Genomic DNA, 21,863 nt, shown 5'->3' with positions numbered 1-21,863 from the left:
TAGATCCTCAAATTCATTCCACAAGATTTGCAATGAAGTGTTTATTCATCATTGCCATGACTGTTTGATCATTTTCTAACTAAATACTCTTTCGTTTGAGATTAAATTTTTGGTATTTCATCCCAAATTCTGTTGGGATTCTTCCATAAGATTTCATCAAGAAATTGTTTTCGGAAAATGTTCCAGAAACTTCTTGGACTCCAAGGAGCTCCTGTATCCAAATTTGTTAAATTTTGCGCTAGTTTTTGCAATTTTAATCTGAGTTCATATTACGCTGATAAATTTTGAAAACACTTACACATGTACTTTCATATGTTGTTTGTATGCAGACAAGGAGGCACGCCCAAAAAGAAAACACAAAAAAAGATATAAGGAAGAAAAGTCAGGACGTTCTATTTTCGGAAAAAATAAGTTTTCCAGTTTTGTTTGTTCTTGGTCTTGGAATTATTAAACCTTATTCCTTGGGTGTTTTGATTTCAAATTTTTACCAGACATTCCTTATTGTGTGTATTGATTTGTGGCTGATATTTGAGCCTCAAATTCATTCCACAAGATTTGCAATGAATTTTTTATTCATCAATGCCACGATTGAAAGGAAGGTTTGTTTCTGTGTGAAACTGTTTTATCATTTTCTAACTGAATATTCGTCCGTTTGAGCTTAAATTTGTCGCGTTTCGTCCCAAATTTTGTTGGGATTCTTCCATAAGATTTCAACAAGAAATTGTGTTTTGGAAAATGTTTCAGAAACTTTTTGGACTCCAAGGAGCTCCTATATCTAGATTTGCGAAATTTTGCCCTAGTTTTTACAATTTTAATCTGATTTCATTTTACGCTGATAAGTTTCGAAAACACTTACACAAGTACTTTCATAGGTCGCTTGTATCTAGTCAAGGAGGCACACCCAAAAAGAAAACAGAAAAAGATATAAGGAAGAAAAGTTTGGATGTTCTATTTTCGGAAAAGCAAGTTTTCCAGTTTTGTTTGCTCTCGGTCTGGGAATTATTATGCCTTATTCCTGGGTGTTTTTATTTGAAACTTTTACCATACATTCCTTATTGTGTGTATTGAGTCGTGCCTGAGATTTGAGCTTCAAATTCGTTCCACAAGATTTGCAATGAATTTTTTATTCATCACTGTCACGACTGAAAGGAATGTTCGTTTCTATGTGAAATTGTTTGATTATTTTCTAACTGAATACTCGTCCGTTTGAGCTAAAATTTGTCACGTTTCGTCCCATATTCTTTTGGGATTCTTCCATAAGATTTCAACAATAAATTATTTTTTGAAAATGTACCAGAAACTTCTTGGACTCCAAGGAGCTCTTTTTTCCAGATTTGCGAAATTTTTACCTAGTTTTTGCAATTTTAATCTAAGTTCATATAACGCTGATAAGTTTCGAAAACACTTACACAGGTACTTTCATATGTCACACCTTTCCTGTGAGCTGATTTTAGGCACCAAATTCAAACCCATTTCATTTGAATTTTCCCACCATTTTTACTTGTTCAAATTCGGCCCTCTCATGCTATATAAAGAGGTGTTTGGTTCATGTATTTTCAAGATTAATGAATGAGTGAAATTGCTGTCAAAATATTTAGTCAATTCTCACTCTTGTCTTGCCTCTTTAGGATAGACACTTTAGTCTTCAACTCTCCATACTTAGCATGCACGTCCAAGGAAATCGCAAGCTCCATGTGAGCCTCCTTACACGCCTCCTCCATTGAAACTTCCGCCAATTCTCTCCAAAATTCAATCAAAGAATTCGATCATAAAATCACAATTCATATTTATTCTAGACATTGACAAAACAAATAATCACAATTGAGATCAATTAGAAAAATCTAACTCACATCTATAAAAAAAAAAAAATAATAGTCTCTCAGACATTGATCGAGAAAAGCCTACCTAATATGGAGTAAAAAATAATAGTGATTTTTTTTAAAAAAAAAACTAACAATTTAAAATACAAAATAACTCCTATTAAGACCAATAAAAAAAACTGATAAACAACAATAGAAAACTAGTCATCTCGACAATTTCCGGTCCTATTCAATTTGATGACACTCCAATCAAAATTCAAATAAAAAGAAAATACCTAAGAAAAAAAAAGTAAACTTTAGAATATGAAAATTTTCAAATTCTTAATATTTACATTAAATATTATTTTTTTAATTTTAATTAATCTAATTACTTTAATAAAATTGTAAACAAAATCTATTTCTTTGAAAATCTCTTACCCATATTTTATTATAAAGAATATCAAATTTTATATATAAAAAAACATATCCTTTTAAAGTTTAATGTGTAAACACACTACTAGACTTTTAACGGTGTCTTTATAAGGTAACCACCACATTATTTTGAATCATCAATTTTATATTAACTTTATGCTAAAATATATATTTAGCCCAACACATGTATGAATTTTGACTTTGGTTTTTAAATGTTTTTAACTTTATTTAGTTATTAAAATATTTACAAATTATATTTAGGCCTTAAATTTTTTTTTTCTATTTTATTTCCACTATTTTTTTCACTTTTTAAAATATTTCTAAAATAATAAATTCTTTTTTTATTCTTGATTTTTTTTTATTATACTAATCGATACTTTTCATCACAAAGTAAATTTACTTTTTCAATAAAATAAAGAAAAAATTGTTTTATGAACAAAAGTTTTTTTAAAAAAATACTATTAGTAACCATATGAAAAAGTTCCCTACTTTTTTAAGGATAGAAAACATTAGCTTTAATTTTCTGCAATAAAATCTGGTTTGTTACTAACAATTAATTCTTCTTTCTTAATTGTGTTATTTAAAAAAAAAAATCGTTTTTTAAATGTTAATAACGAGTTCTATCCAAACAAACCTATCCATCAATTAAACTAAACAAGCTTACGAACTAAAAACATTTATTATCAAGTAAATGTTTTTTTGGTTTCTTTTTTCAAAAGAAAGTAAGTGCTTAGAAATTATAAGAGTGGATATGAATTAAATCTTTATACAAATTTAATCTATATTCAAATAATTCTAAATCTGTATTTTTTTGGACTTTTGTAAATTAAAATCAGAAAAATTGAATTGATTTATAAATCTAAAACCAAACAAATAGTGTTTTAGTTAAATACTCATAACATATGTGTGATTGATCTGATATTCCAATCTAATGAAGATCTTGGTTAACAAATAGAAGAAGAGAATATCAAGTAATGAAGAGAAAGATAAATGATGAAGACTTTGAATCAAGAGTATGATGTTTTTGTTTTATATTATACTTTTAAGGTTTTATCTTGCTGAAATTACTTCTCTCGTCTTTATTCAACCACTTGAAACCACTTGTTAAGGTATTGTTGTTCTTCTCTCATCTTAACTCAACCATTTTCTAAGGTAGAAAGTTTGTTCAGTTACGGAACTCGCTAAAGTGTTTTAGTTATGTTTTAGCATAATTAAAATCTTTAAGAAATCTTCATAAGCTTAGTTTTAATCAATTAAAGTGGTTTTAATCAATTAAAACTATCAAGTATCAAACCTTACGAAATTAATTTTATTTTTTAAAAATATTTTTTGTTCTGATATAGAATACCAATTTAATCAATAAATAAAAACAAATTTTTCAGACAAAAAATAATTAGCTATTATATTGACTAAAGTAAATATTATTTTAAAGATTAAAAAAAATTATTAGTATATAAAGTAGTTTATATTATTAATAAAATTTATAAATTAGTTTTTAAATTGGTATCTAATTAGCTATCAAGATTTTAGCTACCAACCTTAGAATATAAAGTAATTGGTAGTTAAAACATTAGTAGTTGTTCTCGTCGATTGACTCTTCTACTGGTTGACTGAGTTGAACGCCTCTTCTTGGATCTGCCTCAGCTGGGTATTGACTTGTGTCTCCTTGTTGCAGTGAATCGTGGCTCCATTGTGACAGAGGGCGCCCTACCTGTTGATTACACTCCGACACTCAAGTCAGTTTGAGCTCACAACAACAATTAATTCTCAGCTTAGTGTGCAAAAACAGCGTACCTTCACCTGGAGTCTTAGGCCCCTTTTATAACCGCACATGCAACAATTTCTCGCTTGAGAGAATAAAATAAGCACATTAATATATTACCTCTAATAGTAAAACCACCTGACACGGACACCAATGATCTTCAGGTGCTAAACCGCCGGCCAACATTTTGTTTTAACTGCACGTCCCTATCTTTTAGGGTTAACAACAACTAGCTACATGCAACAAACATTCAATAGAAAGAATATTACCACATAAAAATAACAAATATACATAATAATAACAAATATTATATTCACCGCCCAAATATATCTATAAACACGTGTATATAAATTTATTTCACGTAACGACCCTTGTGAGGTTTGGGCCCATCCCTGAAAAAGACCATTTACGCAAGTGTCATCCAGGCCCAACAACCGAGTTGTCTCCCCACTTTACCTAGGAGTCGAGCCATCACAAAATAACTACCAGAACCGAGCTCTGACCATCACAATAGCTAATTAGATACTAATTTAGAAACTAGTTTATAAATTTTATTGCTAATAGAAAATACTTTTTATATCAATAGTTCTTTTAGTCTCTAAAATAATTAGTCAATATAATAACTAATTATTTTTCTAAACAATTGATTTTTATTTAATGATTTTCTTGTAGTGGAAAAAGACTTTAGTTTAACAATACTTCTTGAAATAATCTTGTGTGGGTATTGTAATTAACCTCTTAAAAAGAAGAATATTTTGTAAGATTACTTGCACTTTTTTTACTACGATAATTTCATGAGGTCAAAAAAAAATCATTAAATATAAACTAATTTTAAAGACCAAAATAATTAGTCACTATTTGATTAAATTAGAGATTATTTTATAAACTAAAAAAATTAAAATAGTTTTTAAATTGATATCAAACCATTAACTATCAAAGTTTTAGCTACTTACTACTTTATATTCTAAATTAGTAAATAAGTCTCTATTAGTATTGTAGAGACTAATTTAGAATATAAAATATTAGTATTTAAAACTTTTATAGCTAATTTAGTACTAATTTAGAAACAATTTTATATTTTTTTATTAATAGTAGGACCTATTTTAGATACAAATATTTTTTTAATCTCTATGATAATATATAATGTAATCAATGACTAGTTATTTGTGTTTTTAAATTTAATTGTTATTTAATGTTTTTGGTTGTAGTGAGTGATTTTTAGAGTGTCTAACTATTTTGGTTTTGAGTTTGAATACGGCATCCAAGTTCATCATGCGATGGGATGTCGTAAAAATTTATCTAAAGTCTTTGTATGGTTCAGGATCTATCTTAGTTCTTGTGTGTTTTATTTTTTAATAAAAATAATATCTTTGTATGGTTCAGGAATTCTATCTGAATAAAAATATATTACATATAGAAGTAATATCTATATTTCCTAGACATAAAGATAATTTTATTTAGATTTATCCAATAACTTTTGTATAGGTTTTTCTTTGAAAAAATGTTATACAGCTATTAGAATTGGAAAAACAATGTAAAATATTTTTATTTAATGTTTTTTGTTATTCACATAGAAATGCAACATATAGAATTATGTAAAAAGTGAGTAGAATATATATATATATAGATATGTATATGTATATATATAGATAGATATGTATATACATATCTATATGTATATACATATCTATATGTATATACATATAGATATGTATATGTTGAACCAAGTGGTGTTCAATGTTTTTGAAGAATCCAAATTCTTTGAAGGATGATGAAGCCTCTGCTTTGCTAGTTGCTGCTGTGCTGGTTTTAGCCTTGTTCTGGGGTAGTTCAATGTTGTAATCAACACTTAGATTAAATCTCAAAGCAATTAGCATCTCAATTTTATCAAAGCAAAATGATTTTCAAACTAAGTTGAAACAACCGATTGTTTTGTCAAAACAACCGATTGTTTACACTTAGGTGTTTTGAAAAAGTTTGAAAACTGTTTTTGAATGGTGTTTTTGTTAAGTAAGAAAACAACCGATTGATTCGAGGAAACAATCGATTGTTTGTTTTAAAACCATAACAGAAAAACTGTTTTCTTTGACTGAGCTTTAAATGCTTTAACTGAATACGCTCCAGTCATTAAATGCTTTGACCAATCTATTTTAAATGCAATTAAGAGTTTGTTAAGATTTGATAACAAACTATATTCTTAGATATATTCTGAAAAACAGTTTTGATATATTAAGAATCTTGAAACAGTGTTTTGATCTAAGAAGAGTTTTTCAAAGTATTCTGAGATTGCTAAAGAGTTGAGAGATTGATCAAGATGCTGAATAGGGATTCTACTTGTATTGATTTCAGATTTCCATCTGTAACAAGTGTAATCTTTGAAAACTGCTGAACAATTCATTTGTGTGTGTTGCTGAGATTGGCTGTGTGTTCTTGAGGTGTTCAAGATCAGCAATCTTAGTGTTGACCAAGGAGAGTGTGTTTCTTGAGGTGTTCAAGGTCATTCTCTTGGTTGTGGTGTAAGTGATCAAGGTGTGGTTACTTAGTGGATATCCTCAGGATTTTTTAGAAGACTGGATGTAGCTCTAGTTTTAAGTGAACCAGTATAAACAACTGTGTACAATCTCTCTATCCTTAACTCTTTAATTTCAGTTTGTTTGTTGTTTGCTAGTATAAACAACCGATTGTTTCGAAGAAACAACCGATTGTTTTTCCTGGTATTACAGTTTTGCTTGCTGTTTTGGCTAACTGAATTGCTTAATCAATTGGTTTCTGAAATAAGTTCATTCTAGCTTTGAAAAGTTTACGAAAACCCCTTTAAACAATTCACCCCCCTATAGTTTAAAGCCATCTTTTCTAACAGTATATACATATCTATATGTATATATATATATATATATATATATTACTAGTAATTATCAAATTGAATTCAAAGAAATGCACATGGGAAGAAACAAAGAAGTTGCTAAAGGCTAGTCACATCAGAGAAATCCAGTACCCCGAGTGGCTAGCCAACGTGGTACTAGTAAAGAAAGTCAATGGGAAATGGAGGATGTGTGTCGATTTCACGGATCTCAACAAGGTCTGCCCAAAGGATTCTTACTCGTTGCCCAATATTGATGCTTTGGTGGACAGTGCCTCCGGATGCAGGTTACTCAGCTTCCTGGATGCCTTATCTGGTTACAACCAAATCATGATGCACCCTAGGGACGAGTACAAGACCGCGTTCATGACAGAACTGTCGTGCTATTGCTATAAGTTCATGTCCTTTGGGCTAAAAAATGCAGGGGCCACCTACCAACGATTGATGGACAGACTACTAGCGCCTATGTTGTGGCGGAATGTCCAAGCGTACATAGACGACATGGTGGTCACCTCCCAGCAGAGGGAGCAACACGTAGCTGACCTGGAAGAGCTATTCACCACGATAGCAAAGTACAGGCTAAAGTTGAACCCAAAGAAGTGGGTGTTCGGGGTGGAGGCAATAAAGTTTTTAGGTTTCCTACTCACTAAACGAGGAATAGAAGCAAATCGACTGGAGGAGACAAGGGACACCCTTTTTTCCAGTGCCTGAAGAGGAACAACAAGTTCCCTATTACAAGAGCAAGATCAGACCAGAGAGCAATCTATTTCGTCAGCAAGGTTTTACAGGGGCCAGAGGTGAGATACCAGGCCTTAGAGAAAGCAGCCTTAGCGGTCGTATTCTCAGCAAGAAGACTTCGCCACTACTTCCAGAGCTTTACCGTGATAGTGATGACAGACCTTCCAATCCGCAAGGTCTTGCAAAAACCAGATGTAGCGGGGAGAATGGCACAATGGGCGGTGGAACTGTCTGAATTCGACATACACTGCGAACCTAGAGGCCCCATCAAGGGCCAGATCTATGCCAACTTCGTAGTGGAACTCTCCTCGATAGCCACACACCAAGAAGGGGCAGATTTCAGGTGGGTACTCTCTGTAGATGGTTCCTCAAACCAACAAGGCAGTGGAGCAGGTGTTATCTTGGAGGGACCGGATGGGTTGCTGATTGAGCAGGCCCTACGGTTCGCTTTCAAGGCCAGCAACAACCAGGCAGAGTATGAGGCCCTAATCGCGGGAATGTTGTTGGCTAAGGAGATTGGAGCAAATGGGTTGTTGGCAAAGAGCGATTCCTTGTTAGTGACAGACCAAGTTGCGGGGGAATACCAAGCTAAAAACCCTCAGATGGCCGCATACCTGGGATATGTCCAAATCCTGAAGGAGTCGTTCGAAGTATTCGAGTTAGTCCACGTGCCCAAAGAACAGAATGTCCAAGCTGACTTGCTTGCAAAGCTCGTCAGTTCGGGCAAGGGGGCAGGTAGAGGATGGTGATTTAGGAGACCCTGAAGACACCTCGAACCACCGCGAACAATGTGGCAGAAATTCAACAAGTTAGCATATTAGAAGGGACAAGGAGGAGCCATCGGCGTTGAGACAGGAGACGATGAAAACACCCAGTATAAGCAGGTACCCGACCATTAAGGAGATTTCATCACAAATTTACCAAGTTGAAACAGGAGAAACTTGGATGACGCCCTACAAGCGTTAACTGGCTAATGGGATACTCCCGTTAGAACTAACAGAGGCCAAGAAAATAAAGAAAAATTCGGCCAAGTACACCCTCATTGACGGAGAATTGTTTAGACACGGATTCACCCATCCCATCCTGATATGTGTAGACGGTGAATAATGCACGCATCATGACAGAGCTACATGAAGGGATATGCGGTAGTCACATCGGTGGCCGATCTCTCTCGTCAAAGGCCATTCGTGTAGGGTATTACTGGCCAACAATGAGGGAAGATTGCACGAGGTACGCCCAGCGGTGCAAACAGTTCCAACAATATGCTAATTGGCACAAGGCGCTCCCAGAGGAGTTGAGATCGATCTATAGCCCATGGCCATTTCATACCTGGGGAATCGATATTTTGGGGCCTTTCCCTTTGGCAGTACGGCAAATGAAGTACCTTGTGGTTTCCATAGAATATTTCACAAAGTGGATCGAGGCTGAACCGGTGGCACAGATCACAACCCATAAAATCCAGCACTTCGTCTGGAAAAACATAGTGTGCCACTCTGGAATCCTAAAGAGGTTGGTATCCGATAATGGTACCCAGTTTGCAAGCCAACAATTGGGTAAGCTATGTATGGAACTGGGGATAAAGCAAGTATTTGCATCAGTAGAACACCCCTAGACGAACGGACAGGTCGAGTCGGCCAACCGAGTTCTGCTCAAAGGTCTCAAAAGAAGGTTGGACAAATCCAAAGGGACATAGGCAGAAGAAGTTCATAGAATCGTGTGGGCCTACTACACTACCCCTCAGTCCACAACCAAGGAAATGCCATTCAGCTTGGAGTATGGTTCGGACTCTATGATCCCAGTAGAAATCCAGGAAAACTCACCACGTTTCCAGAACTTCGTGGTTGAGGAGTCGAACGAGGAAAGAAAGGTGAACTTGGACCTACTGGATGAAGTGAGGGAGGAAGCAAGGATTAAAGTTGAAGCCTTGAAAATGAGGGTGGAGTACAAGTACAGCTCTAAGCTGAGACCTCGGCAGTTCCAGGTCACCGACTTGGTAATGAGGAAGGCCCACCCGTACCAGTTAGAAAACAAGCTATCTCACAAGTGGACTGGTCCTTTCAGAGTAACGGAGGCCCTCGGGAATGGAGCATACAGGCTCGAGACATTAGAATCTGGCGCGATCCCTCGCACTTGGAACGCGACCAAACTGAAGTTTTACTTTAGTTAATCTTGCATTGTACATGTTTAAGGGGACACTCTTTTTCCCTTGAAAAGGTTTTTTAACAAGGTCACCCGAATAAATTATATTTAGTTAAGAAATGTGCATTGCAATTGAGCGAACCTCTCTCTTGTAGTGATAAGCCAAGAGTGGAAGTAGTATGGTTCCCCAAGTGGACCTCCCTCTTGTGTAAGTTCACCAAGCCCAAGAATAGTATGGTTCGCTAAAATGAACAAACCTCTCTCTTGTAGTGATAAGCTAAGAGCGGAAGAAGTATGGTCCCCCAAGTGGACTTCCCTCTTGCATAAATTCACCAAGCCCGAGAATAGTATGGTCCACCGAAATAAAGGAACCTCTTCCCTTGAAGTGTTACACAGAGAAACAGAGGTAATTTGGTCTTCCCAATAAGCCTCTCTCGTGTAAGTTCACCAAGGCGAAGAATAGTATGGTTCCCGAAACTAAAGGAACCTCTTTCCTTGAAGTGATACACATAGAAGCAGAGGTAGTTTGGTCTTCCCAATAAGCCCCTCTCGTGTAAGTTCACCAAGGCAAAGAATAGTATGGTTCACTACCAAGGACTCGCTCATTGACTTTAGTAAGGATCAACTATCCCTTGACTTTATACAGCGAGGATGAAATCGTGGAAATGTCGTTCACTCGGGTTAGAAACACCAAGTGGAGACGTGTGTTCCCTCTTGCGTTTTAACTCCGAGGTCGAACAACATACGAAACAAACGTGCTACCTAAAGGGCGAACCTAAATCAGAGGCGTCGTATGAAAAGCGAAGCGGATAAAGGCAACAATTAAACAAAGGATAAATACCTATAAAGGTATACATACAATAGAGTTTGTTCGTCAACAAAAATAGAATTACAAAATGGAGTCATTATCGTGGCACGATTTGACCATCAACAACGCACTTAGACTCACCAAAGGGGGTAAGATCCACCTTAGGATGCGCACAGGCAAACTGAGCAATGGCATCTTGAAACCCCTCACCGTAAGCGTCAGCGGCGTCGTTAGTGAGCTCCTCCTCTGTCTTTTTAAAGGACACAATCGTCCCAGTCAAGGACTCAGTTTTCTCTGCCAATTGGCCCTCAACCTTCCCTAGAAGGATTTCGCGCTGCGTGGCCCTCTCTTCCAGATTAGCCACTTTTCCCTTTAGTTCCGCCACCAAATCTTCGAGCTCGACGACACGGGTACGAAGAGGCATGATCTTCACTTCTAGTTCAACCGCCTCTTGGCCCTTGTCATGAAGGGCCTTCTTGGTGTCCTTCTCAGATTGACGAAGGCTGCCAACTCCAAGTATATAGCGGTCTCGCGATTGGTAAAAGTTTTGGTCTTGGTGGTCAGTTCCTCCTCGAGCTTTGCCACCCTAACCTTGAGGTCCTCGGCCTCTTGGGTCCTGTTAAGCGCAAGGTTGGAAGAAATCAAGAGGTCCCCAAGGACATCGACCACGCGCTCCTGAAGGAGATTGCCGCTTAAGCCCTCCTCCACCTCTTGGCCTTGGAGCGACTGAATATTTTTTGGAGCAACAAGGGAAGTGGTGAGGTGGAAGGCATCTCTTGGCCCTCGGGGGCACTCTCCCCTCCACCCTCGTGCACAGCAAAGGGGAGTGGAGAGGAGGCGTTGGGAGGATGGTCCATAAAGGTCGCGATCCCACCCGATGCAAAAGTCGAGGGTGCCACGGCCTCACCAACTCTTGACCTTTTGAAGACAAGGTCGGTGCATGTCTCTTCGTCGTCAGTTTCGACGGCCACCACCTTCTGGCCTGTCAGCTGCGGAGGGTGGTTCAGTTAGGTGAGAGGCAGGAGTAGCTGAGGCCGAGGGAGCAATGGGCGTTGATGTGCCTCCCCGACAGCGATCGCCTTTCGCTTGGCCGGCAGATCGGCTAGTTTCTTCTTCTTGGCGTTGCTAAAGCCCATATCTGCACATAGACAACATGTTAACACAGGAAATAAACGACGAATAGAGATGGCAAGCGAAAGTAAGATGAAAGAGGAAGTATGGGAACTAGAAAATACCAATGTATGCCTTAAGACTTTTCGAACTAAACTCATGTTTGAGCAGCTCCAAAGTGTTGAAGGGAGCAGGGAGTCTAGAGAGGAACTCGCATACCCCCAGCTCTTAAGGGGCTAGGTCCTCAAGACTTCGGGATCTCTGAAGGATGGGTTTCTCCGTCCAGTACAAGGGAAACCCATCAAGAAGGGCGGGGTCCCTCCGATTGCTTCTGATTTTGAAGAAGTTCTTTTTGAACCCCTTATACGATTACTGGAAGAGCGTCAAGAGCATCCTACCAGCCACCCCGTTAAAACTAACCCACAACTTCTTCCCAGGATCTTTGACTTCGAAGAAGAAGAGGAAGGTGTGTACAAATGGCGTAAGCAGATGGCGCTAGAGATTAGGTGCACAAGTTGGTACCAAGCGGCCACTTTGTTATTCGTTGCACTCCAGTTAAGAGAAGTTCATGTGCCAAATATGCTAAGATTCTATGAATAGCGATGCAAGGACATTCTGCAAGGAACCCTAGTCAAGGGCAAGAACGTAAAGGTAAACCCTAGTTTCAGCCTATATAAAAGGTGCTAAAAACCTAAGTAAGGTATGCAGTTTTCAAGACTGAAGCTAAGATACACACTTGGTATTTTTTTGCCTTAATACTGACTTGAGCGTCGGAGTGCAAACGGCCGCTAGGGCGCCCCTTTGTCTTTGCAGGTGAGAGGTTTCTTAATCAAGAAGGCACGATTCTCAGGCAAGATCGAAGGGCTAAAGCAGCTGTTAGAGTCAACCGGCAAAGGGAGTCGACCGGCAAGAACACACACGCATACTGTTTCTCTGCTCCAGTGTTGACTTGAGCGTCAAAGTGCAAACGGCCGCCAAGGATCCCCTTTTGTCTTTGCAGGTATAGAGTGCTTCGATCCAGGAAAGCGCAAATCCAGAAAGAGACAGGCGGCCCTAAGATCCTCATTAGAGTTAACCGACGAGAACAAGTTTCAACGTTATCAATTTAATTGTTTTATATTTCAATCAATGTTTTTTTTTTCAAGCAAATAACAATAGTTAATTTTGACAGCTCCCAAAGCAGCTTTCATTCAAGCTATTTAATTATATGCAACAAATGGGTTATACTATTCAAGCTATTTAATTATATGCAACAATAGTGTTATACTATGCAAGCTATTTAATTATATGCAACAATAGTGTTATACTATTCAAGCTATTTAATTATATGCAACAATAGTGTTATACTATTTAATTTCTAGAGTTGTATTTGTTACGAATAATATTTTAAAAATCAAATTTTAAGCTTCTTTAATCTCTGCTCTTATTTTAATATTTGGAATACTTTAAAAAACTATTCATCCGTTCTTTGTATAACGCGAATCAACATATTCATCCGTTCTTTTTATAACGCGAATCAACATCAGTCTCTCTCTTTTTTTCAATTAGTTTATCTTTTTTTTCCTCTTTAGTTTTTGTGTCGGTTTTCGTTTTCGGGTTTTGTTTTAGTCTTAGTTTTTTATTTCTTTTCTTTGTTTTAGTTTTTTTTATTCTTTTTCTTTGGTTTAGCTTTAATTTTTCATTTTTTTTCTTCAATTTTGATTTTTTGCCAGGTATCTTTAATTATATTTTGACATTAAGTCAAGAAAAAAAATAATTTAGTAAATTTTGAAAGTATCATTATCATTTACTTTAAGATATATACTTATTTATATTATTTAAGTGGTGATTGTTATAAGTATGATATATACTTATTTATATTATTTAAGTGATGACTGTTATAAATATGGATATGGTTAATCTAGGTCTAAGTAGACTATACGTCTTCTTAATCTTTGTTCTAAAAATGATTTAGACTTAATTAGTGATAATGGAGTGATTGAGTAATAATCCTACAAACTGATTGATTAAATGGTAATTTGTCAAGAGGTTTAGATGTTGACACGTGCCACGGTAATGGAGGCATGTTGTTATTTACAATAGAGGTCGGTATGTTGAACAGTACACTAGCCTCCCAGAGTTGAGTGTAGTGACGAGTCTTGAAAAGAAAAATGTATTTCTTTCATATCTATTCGGTTATCCAACATGTAGTTGGCTATATTTGTCCAAGCTCGGATGAACATAATCGTTGAAGAGTCTAAGATGCCTCAATTCATATCCTTATAGGGGATTTGAAAGATTGTTTGATCAAATCATTCATGGAAACAATTTGATGGTTGGAGAGTGTCGTGTCAATTCAAATTATTTTTGTTATGAATAGGTAGTATGGGGGTTCCACACTTATCCTATTTTATCTTCTATTTTGTTGGGTTGAATAGATGATTGGAGAGGTAAATCGTGTATTTCTTTTCTTCTAATAGTTATTTTTCAAGCGAAGTTCGAAACTAGTGGTTAGTGGGTATACACGGGATATGGTTCCAATAACACTAGTGAATCATCTTGGGTTAATTGAGGTTTGGGTGGTAGGGACGATGTTGGTAACATGGATGTTTTGTCGCTCTCAACCTCCATGGTGAAGAAGGTCGGGAAGCTAGTGGAGAATAATATTTCACTTTTTATGACTATGAGTGAGTGATGGGAGGATTTAGGATTACTTTTCCATGTACCAATGCTCATCAATGTTATAGTCTTTTGTTAGTAATATATATCTAAATGATAAATGTCATTTTTTCATTAATAGTGCATCATAATAAAGTAATATATAGTGTCTTTCAACCTAGAAAATGATACTTCAACAATGGTCTAAGTTCTAAAAAATAAAAATACTTAAGAGAAGTCATGCTTGTTGTCAATGTTAAGTTTGAATTATGAAAGATTATTGAACAAGTATGAGGAAGAAAATTATGAAGTCAAGAACAAAAGAAACGAGTTTGGAAGAGAAACATCTTAAAATCAATGAATTCCTATTTATGAATTTTTACAACTAAAAATATATCTACACTTGTGACTTAACTAATAAAACTACATGCATGTAATATTGAAAAAATTTATAAACACAAATATAAATCTAATGTTGTTTCACAATATACTTATATATTCTTCGTTCACATGGATATAAGAACCTTAATCATGAAGGTTAGGATATGAGGACCTTAATCATGAATTTTTTTCTATTAAGTTTGTTATTTTGATATATAACAAAATTAATACAATCAAAATATAGTTGGAAATGTTTGAATTTTTTAAAGAAAATAATTAAGTAACTAGTTTTGTTTTTACTTTTGCTTTTTCGTATTTTTTTTTATTTGAATAGTATTGATTGTAAAAATCTATGGAATTTTACTAAACATAAATTACCAAATTTTTAGTGGCAACAAATTATATTTGATCTTTTCTTTTCATTTACTCTTAGGCTGAAATCTCAATAAAATATTAATAGTATGTTTATTTGTTATATGGAACACTAATTTTCGTATCTTTCAAGAAAAAATTATAATAAAAAGATTGTGTTCGTTGACTTTGCTATAAAGAATATAATTAATTTCTACCTTTTAAGAAAAAAGACTATGATAATTTTTTTTGGAAAATCTTATATTAGTGCAGAGAAAAAATGTGTGTAATTTTAAAAATAAAATAATAACATGAAAATGAAAGTTTTATTGATAAAAATGTAAAAGTTTAATAGTCAAATATATTTAATTAAATCTTAATAAACTCAAATAAAACTTTAAAAAATTAATTTAATTTAAAATTAAATTAATTTATACAATAAAAAATTATTTTAATTTATACAACAAAAATAAAAAAATAATTCAATTAAATTTTGGTTCGAAAAATCATTTATTCCTTACAATTGTTGTTTCTATCTATCATTATCTAAAAATAATCAATTTATTAATGTCAACCAAAAAATAACTCTTAAAGTGTGATATTGAAAAAAAAGTTCCCTTTTCGATCAAACAATTTCATCGAATTAAGTATAATTGTATGTGTTATAGCGTCTACTATCAGGAATATCAATGAACCCTATTATTGAAATTGTTCAGGATACCCTATTTTATCCTTTGCAATCTATTTCTTAGTTTAACTCTTACCTTTCTAACTGCAATAAAAAAAATTAATACATATCTTCCACCCAAAATGAAAATGGACTAGGGTTATGAAGTTTTGTTTTTATCAGCAATGAATAAATAGAATAAAATGGAATAACTTAAACAAGGAACTTAAACTATTTAGGAACCCTCCCCTCAACAAAAGAGAGCTGCATAGGTTCAGCACAGAAAGACTATTACAAGATTAACGACTTTAACAGATAGTGATAGGGTGGTCTCCGCCATAGCAACTATTCCAAACAAAAAGCACGACCACAAATTGCATCTCAAAAGCAGCACATAAACAAAGCATGCTGACAAGAGGTTACCTCCATGTTCACAACTGAATCTTCTTAACACTATATATACTTAAGGGATTGATTATTGCTGTTAGAGAGCCCGAGAGCCTGCACACAAACAGAGCGTGGACCACTTCTGCTCCATGCCATCCTTCACCGCACCCAACCCAAGGATAACCACATAAAACCAAATAGCCAACCATTTTGTCCCTTCCACTATGCTTCACATTAACCACGTGATCATGCATGTAAGGTGAATAAAAACCAAACCAAACCATTCTATACCATCCATTTACCTTCCAGCAACAAAACCAAACCAAGAACCAACTACAAACCCAAAACCCAACCACATCATCAACCCCATCCTTTATGTCGTCCAGATCCAGAGGCCCTACCACCCCCAACCAATTTGCAATTGGCAATCTGCCATGAATATGACATAGGCACCACGTTATAGGGTTATGAACTTATAATCCAAAATATGATGATGAAGTCTATTTCATTATTCTAAGTTCATTTTATACTGAATCCAATGGAAATGAGGTTAAATATGTTACATTTATTATAGTTGAGAAAGAGAATTGATTTTTTGTTCATTTATTTTTATCGGGAAAGAAAACTTTATTGAGAGTGGTCATATAGAAATACTTTGAAAAAATATGAAATCATATGTAAAATCATATAATGACATAATTAAGAACTAAGTCTAGTAAAATTATTATGTCAAAGACATATTATTCATGCAATGAGGATTGTTTTACATGGTACAACCACTACAAGAAAATATGGTTTTAATAGGAGTTTAATTTTATATTATCCAAGGTTAAAACCTCTATTAAGTCATTTATCCAAGGTTGTAGTTTCCCCTACTAAACCATCCTCAGAGAATGTGTTCCTCGAGGTTTTTTTAAACCTCATAAAAGTTTTTTAGAACCCTTGTTAAATACCATGAGTTTAAGAACTTCCATAAAATACCATGAGTTTCATATCCTCTGTAAAATACCATGGGTTTCAAAACCTCCGTTAAATACCTCTGTAAAATTTCTGTAAAATGACTTGCCATTTGAAATAACCTTCAACCCCATAGACACGTTGCTCTCCAGCACAGACTCAATGGCCACCGACGACACTCCTAGCAAGGAATCACAATTCAACCACACTTATGTCTATTATATCTAAGGAGAAGAAACTCTAAAGAAGGCATTATCTTCTTCTTACTCCAATATTGTTTCTTCCATCACCTTACTGTCCCAACTTGGGTCACAATCCTTTATTATCTAACTCGACAACAACTGATGTTTACCACTGCTTTATATATCCTAAATAATTGCATTATCTGTCAGATGTGGGCTTCAAAACCATGTGTGTTCTTGGCTAAAGATTACAAAAACATATTGCGAGGAGAAATTAATTTTATTACTTCTCACTTTCACAGTGAATTAATTATTAGATGCATTTTAAAATAAAGACCTTAATTTAAAATATTTCAAAATTATGAGAATTAAATATTAACAATTATAACTAAAACTAAAATTGAACATAAAATATACGTACATCAAAAGATAAAACAAAATAAGTTAGTTTTCTTTTTAAATATGAGCTCATAACAGAAAAAACTAGGAATTATATAAACCAACTACCATCAATCATACAAAATATGCAAATACTGTTGAAATACTTATTATCCAAGGTTATTTTGCTGAGTTTTAAAAATAAATTTTTGAAACTTTAGAAAACTTATTTGTAATGTAAAGTTGCACTTTCAAAATTTTAGAAAATTTGCTTATAAAATATATTAAAACTATGTAGTTTTAAATTATTTATTTATAAATAGATTTAATTAAAATTAATTATTTAAGTTTGAAAAAATTGAAGTGTTTTATTGAGTTTCTACAATAAATCTTTGAAATTTAACGAAGGTTAAAAAAAAACTTCGTTATTTTGTTGAGATTTTAGAATAAACCTTTGAAACTTAAATGATAAAAAAACTTCCGTTAATTTGTTGAGGTTGTAGAATAAACCTTTGGAACTTACTGAAAGTTAAAAAATCCTCTATTATTTTGCTGAAATTTTAGAATAAACCTTTGAAATTTAACGGAAGTTAAGAAACCTCCATTATTTTGCTGAGGTTTTATAATAAAAACTTAATGAAAGATAAAAAAAACCTTTGTTAATTGAATCAAAGTTATATTAACCTTCACTAAATAATCTCCCTTAATTTTATTTTTTTTCTGGTAGTGGTGTTTGACATCTACTACTGTGAACTAGATGTTTTTTTTTTATATATAAAAATATGAGATTTTAGATTGGTGTGCCTAAACTTTACTCTATAAAGAGGTTAAAATACTCTTTAAATACTTAATTTAATTATTTACTTATTTGTTAGCCATACGAAAAATCTTAACAAACTTGACTTGGGAAGAAATCTCATTAAACAAAATAATCATATGTCAATTAGCCAACTAATAATTACACATGAAGTATTTTAGATAATAAATTACAATAAAAGTATTTAGATAATTAAAATGCAAAAGTTTAATTATTTATTTTATGTCTAATTTCTATTCTTCTAGTTATGGATACCGCAAAGCTTCTTTAGTCTCTGGCCACACCCCACGAAAGAGAAAAATGATTCATATATAGTTTCACACGTAAAACGCATTCACTCAACAAATTAATATTTTGACTATATTTATTTTATTTTTTAATTTAAAATACTATTATATATATTATAATAATTTATAAAGTGAGTGGTTTGCTTTTTCAGTGGTCAAAATAACTTTTTTGTATTTAAATACCCAACGTGACGAACTATGTATGACGTTATTTATTTATAAAAGATTGGCATCTAATTATTTTTTATGCTAACAGTTTGTTTGAATTAAATATAATTGAAATTTATCACTTTTTTCTTTATATAAGATCGAATGATGGAAGCTAAACTACGCACTACACTCACTACCTTATCCTTTACCCATTCTTGTTTTTGTGTTGAGGTCTGTTATTTGAACATTCCACATAGAAAATGGACTCCCTTGAAAGATCAAAGCCTCACGCTGTGTGTGTACCATATCCAGCGCAGGGCCATGTAAAACCCATCATGAAATTCGCCAAACTCCTTCATTGCATGGGTTTCCACATAACCTATGTGAACACTGAGTTCAACCACAACCGTTTTGTTAGGTCCCATGGAGCAGACTTTGTTAAGGGTCTTCCAGATTTCGTATTTGAGACAATACCAGATGGATTGCCACCTTCTGATAAGGATGCAACTCAGGACATTCCAATGCTCTGTGATTCAACTAGAAAAACTTGTTATGGCCCTTTCAAAGACTTGGTGTTGAAGCTGAATTCTTCGGGCAACGTTCCTCCAATTAGTTGCATAATTGCTGATGGGGTTATGGGCTTTGCTGGAAAAGTTGCGAAGGATTTGGGTATACCAGAAGTTCAAATTTGGACAGCCTCAGCATGTGGTTTTGTGGGATACTTGCAATACGATGATTTGGTTCAAAGAGGCATTGTTCCATTCAAAGGTACGTTTTTGTTTTTATGTTGCTGTTCTTTTTCGTGATTACTTATATAAAATTAAGAGATAAGTATATTTTTTGTTCTTATATGAAATTATTTTTTATTTATTGACCAAATTTTAAACTTTTTCATTGTAGTAAAGAAGAAACTATTACAGCGAGACTTTATGATTTTTTAGGATGTTAAAATATTTTTATATTACATAGAAGGAAGAATAATGACATATTATGCGGAGAGCTATTTTTTTCAGTTTAGTAAGTTTGGTAAGAACAAGAGTGATTCCTCTACAAGGCTCTTCCACTCCTAATATCACTATAATTTATACTTAAAAAATACCTAATATTAACATTTGTTCATATATATATATATATAATAGGACTCGATTCAAGTATTCAAAGTTTCATACCACAAACAGTTGAATTCGAGGAAACTTAACTATATTTTCTTGTTCAGAGGGAATCAACACCGTACATATTATAGTTGACCCAGCCAATTAAAAATCGAAATTTTAATATTAACTTTCGTTCAATATTGCACTGTTAAGTAAGTTTCTTTTAGCATTTCTTCTTAAAAAAAAGTCATTTTCATCTAAGATTACAACAAATCTTTTTATTATATTTATGAAAAGGTGAATTTATCTTATATAATTTATTTTTGTCTAATATTTAGATGAAAATTTTGAGATTGATGGCACCTTGGATCAAAATTTAGATTGGATCTCTGGAATGAAAAATATTAGACTGAAGGACATTCCAAGCTTTATTAGAGTCACTACGTTGGATGATATTATGTTTGATTTCTTGGGTTCTGAGGCAAGAAATTGTTTGAGATCGTCTTCAATCATTATAAACACATTCCAAGACTTGGATGGAGAAGCCCTTGATGCCCTTAGGGAAAAGAACCCAAACATATATACCATTGGTCCACTTGACTTCCTTGGTAAGCATTTTCCTGAGAAAGAAAAGGGTTTCGTGTCAGTTGGGTCAAGTTTATGGAAGAATGACTCAAACTGCTTAACATGGTTGGACAAATGGGAACCTAACTCGGTGATATATGTTAATTATGGAAGTATTACAATAATGTCAAATCATCACTTGAAAGAGTTTGCTTGGGGACTAGCAAATAGCAAGCTACCTTTCTTATGGATAAAAAGGGCAGATATAGTAGCAGATGATTCTGCAACTTTGCCACAAGAGTTCTTTGATGAGATCAAGGATAGAGGATATATAACAAGTTGGTGCATTCAAGAGCAAGTGTTATCTCATCCATCTGTTGGGGTCTTTCTAACCCATTGTGGTTGGAATTCTACACTTGAAAGCATATCTGCCGGTGTGCCTATGATTTGTTGGCCTTTCTTTGCTGAGCAACAAACAAATTCTAGGTATGTATCTGCGAATTGGGGGATAGGAATGGAAGTTAATCATGATGTGAAGAGAGAAGAGATAACAAAGCTTGTGACAGAAATGTTGAAAGGAGAAAAAGGAATGCAAATGAGACAAAAATCCTTAGAATGGAAGAAGAAAGCAATAAGAGCTACTGATATTGGAGGATCATCTTACAACAACTTCTACAAATTAATGAAGGAAGTTTTTCACCACAATGCTATTTGATTCCTGTTTCTATGATTAAGTTTACTGGGATAACAATCTTTTTCTCCAATTAATGTATTAACTTGCACTGCCAGCAGATGAATAAGTGAACTATTGTATGTGTTCTTTGCATTGAAATAATATTGGGTGATCTATTACCTAATCTCTGAATGATATAATCCAACACTTATTCGTATATTATATCTTAATTGACATTGTGTTACGCAAGAAAATAAGGACAATATATGGAGGTTGTATTATAGAAGGAAATTTAAAAATAAAGGATAAGGCAATTAGTGAGTAAGTTACAGGGGTGATGTGAATCATGGTTCATACTTGTGGAAGTGAGGAATGAGACACCGAAAGACATGATTGAAGTGTGAAGGATGTTGGCAATGATGAATGCGTGAAGAGGAAGTTGGTGATGTTCGGTTCAATAATGTCAAAGTTCAAGAGGGAGGGTGAATTGAGCTTTTAAAAATTTCAATAAGATTCAGTTTTATCACAAGACAGAGAAAAAAAATCTATTTATTTTGATATTAACAGATTTATTTTTCTGTTTACATTAACGAACCAGTAGTTCAGAGATGTGAGTTCCTGATATTAAGTGAATTGATCAACGAGCAATGTTCACATGAATTCCAGCATAAGCAAATCAGAGAGTTGAAT

At 34.0% G+C, this 21,863-nt stretch overlaps 3 protein-coding genes across 3 annotated transcripts; all 3 read left to right on the top strand.

Annotated features, from left to right (window-relative positions):
• The first annotated feature begins 7,743 nt into the window (after positions 1 to 7,743).
• LOC137833265 (uncharacterized) lies at positions 7,744 to 8,340 on the top strand. Its single transcript, XM_068641626.1, has one exon. It carries the CDS (start codon positions 7,744 to 7,746, stop codon positions 8,338 to 8,340), a length of 597 nt encoding a protein of 198 aa, XP_068497727.1.
• A 1,007-nt stretch (positions 8,341 to 9,347) lies between these two features.
• On the top strand, positions 9,348 to 9,758 carry LOC137833264 (uncharacterized). The gene has a single exon (XM_068641625.1). It carries the CDS (start codon positions 9,348 to 9,350, stop codon positions 9,756 to 9,758), a length of 411 nt encoding a protein of 136 aa, XP_068497726.1.
• Positions 9,759 to 19,020: 9,262 nt separating this feature from the next.
• Positions 19,021 to 21,357, top strand: LOC137830981 (linamarin synthase 1-like). Its single transcript, XM_068638435.1, has 2 exons — positions 19,021 to 19,610; positions 20,275 to 21,357. Exons 1-2 carry the CDS (start codon positions 19,103 to 19,105, stop codon positions 21,213 to 21,215), a joined length of 1,449 nt encoding a protein of 482 aa, XP_068494536.1. The 5' UTR covers positions 19,021 to 19,102; the 3' UTR covers positions 21,216 to 21,357.
• The last annotated feature ends 506 nt before the right edge of the window (positions 21,358 to 21,863 follow it).

Source organism: Phaseolus vulgaris, chromosome 6, assembly GCF_000499845.2.
Source record: "Phaseolus vulgaris cultivar G19833 chromosome 6, P. vulgaris v2.0, whole genome shotgun sequence".
Lineage (NCBI taxonomy): Eukaryota > Viridiplantae > Streptophyta > Magnoliopsida > Fabales > Fabaceae > Phaseolus > Phaseolus vulgaris.
This window is presented reverse-complemented; position numbering and strand designations above follow the sequence as displayed.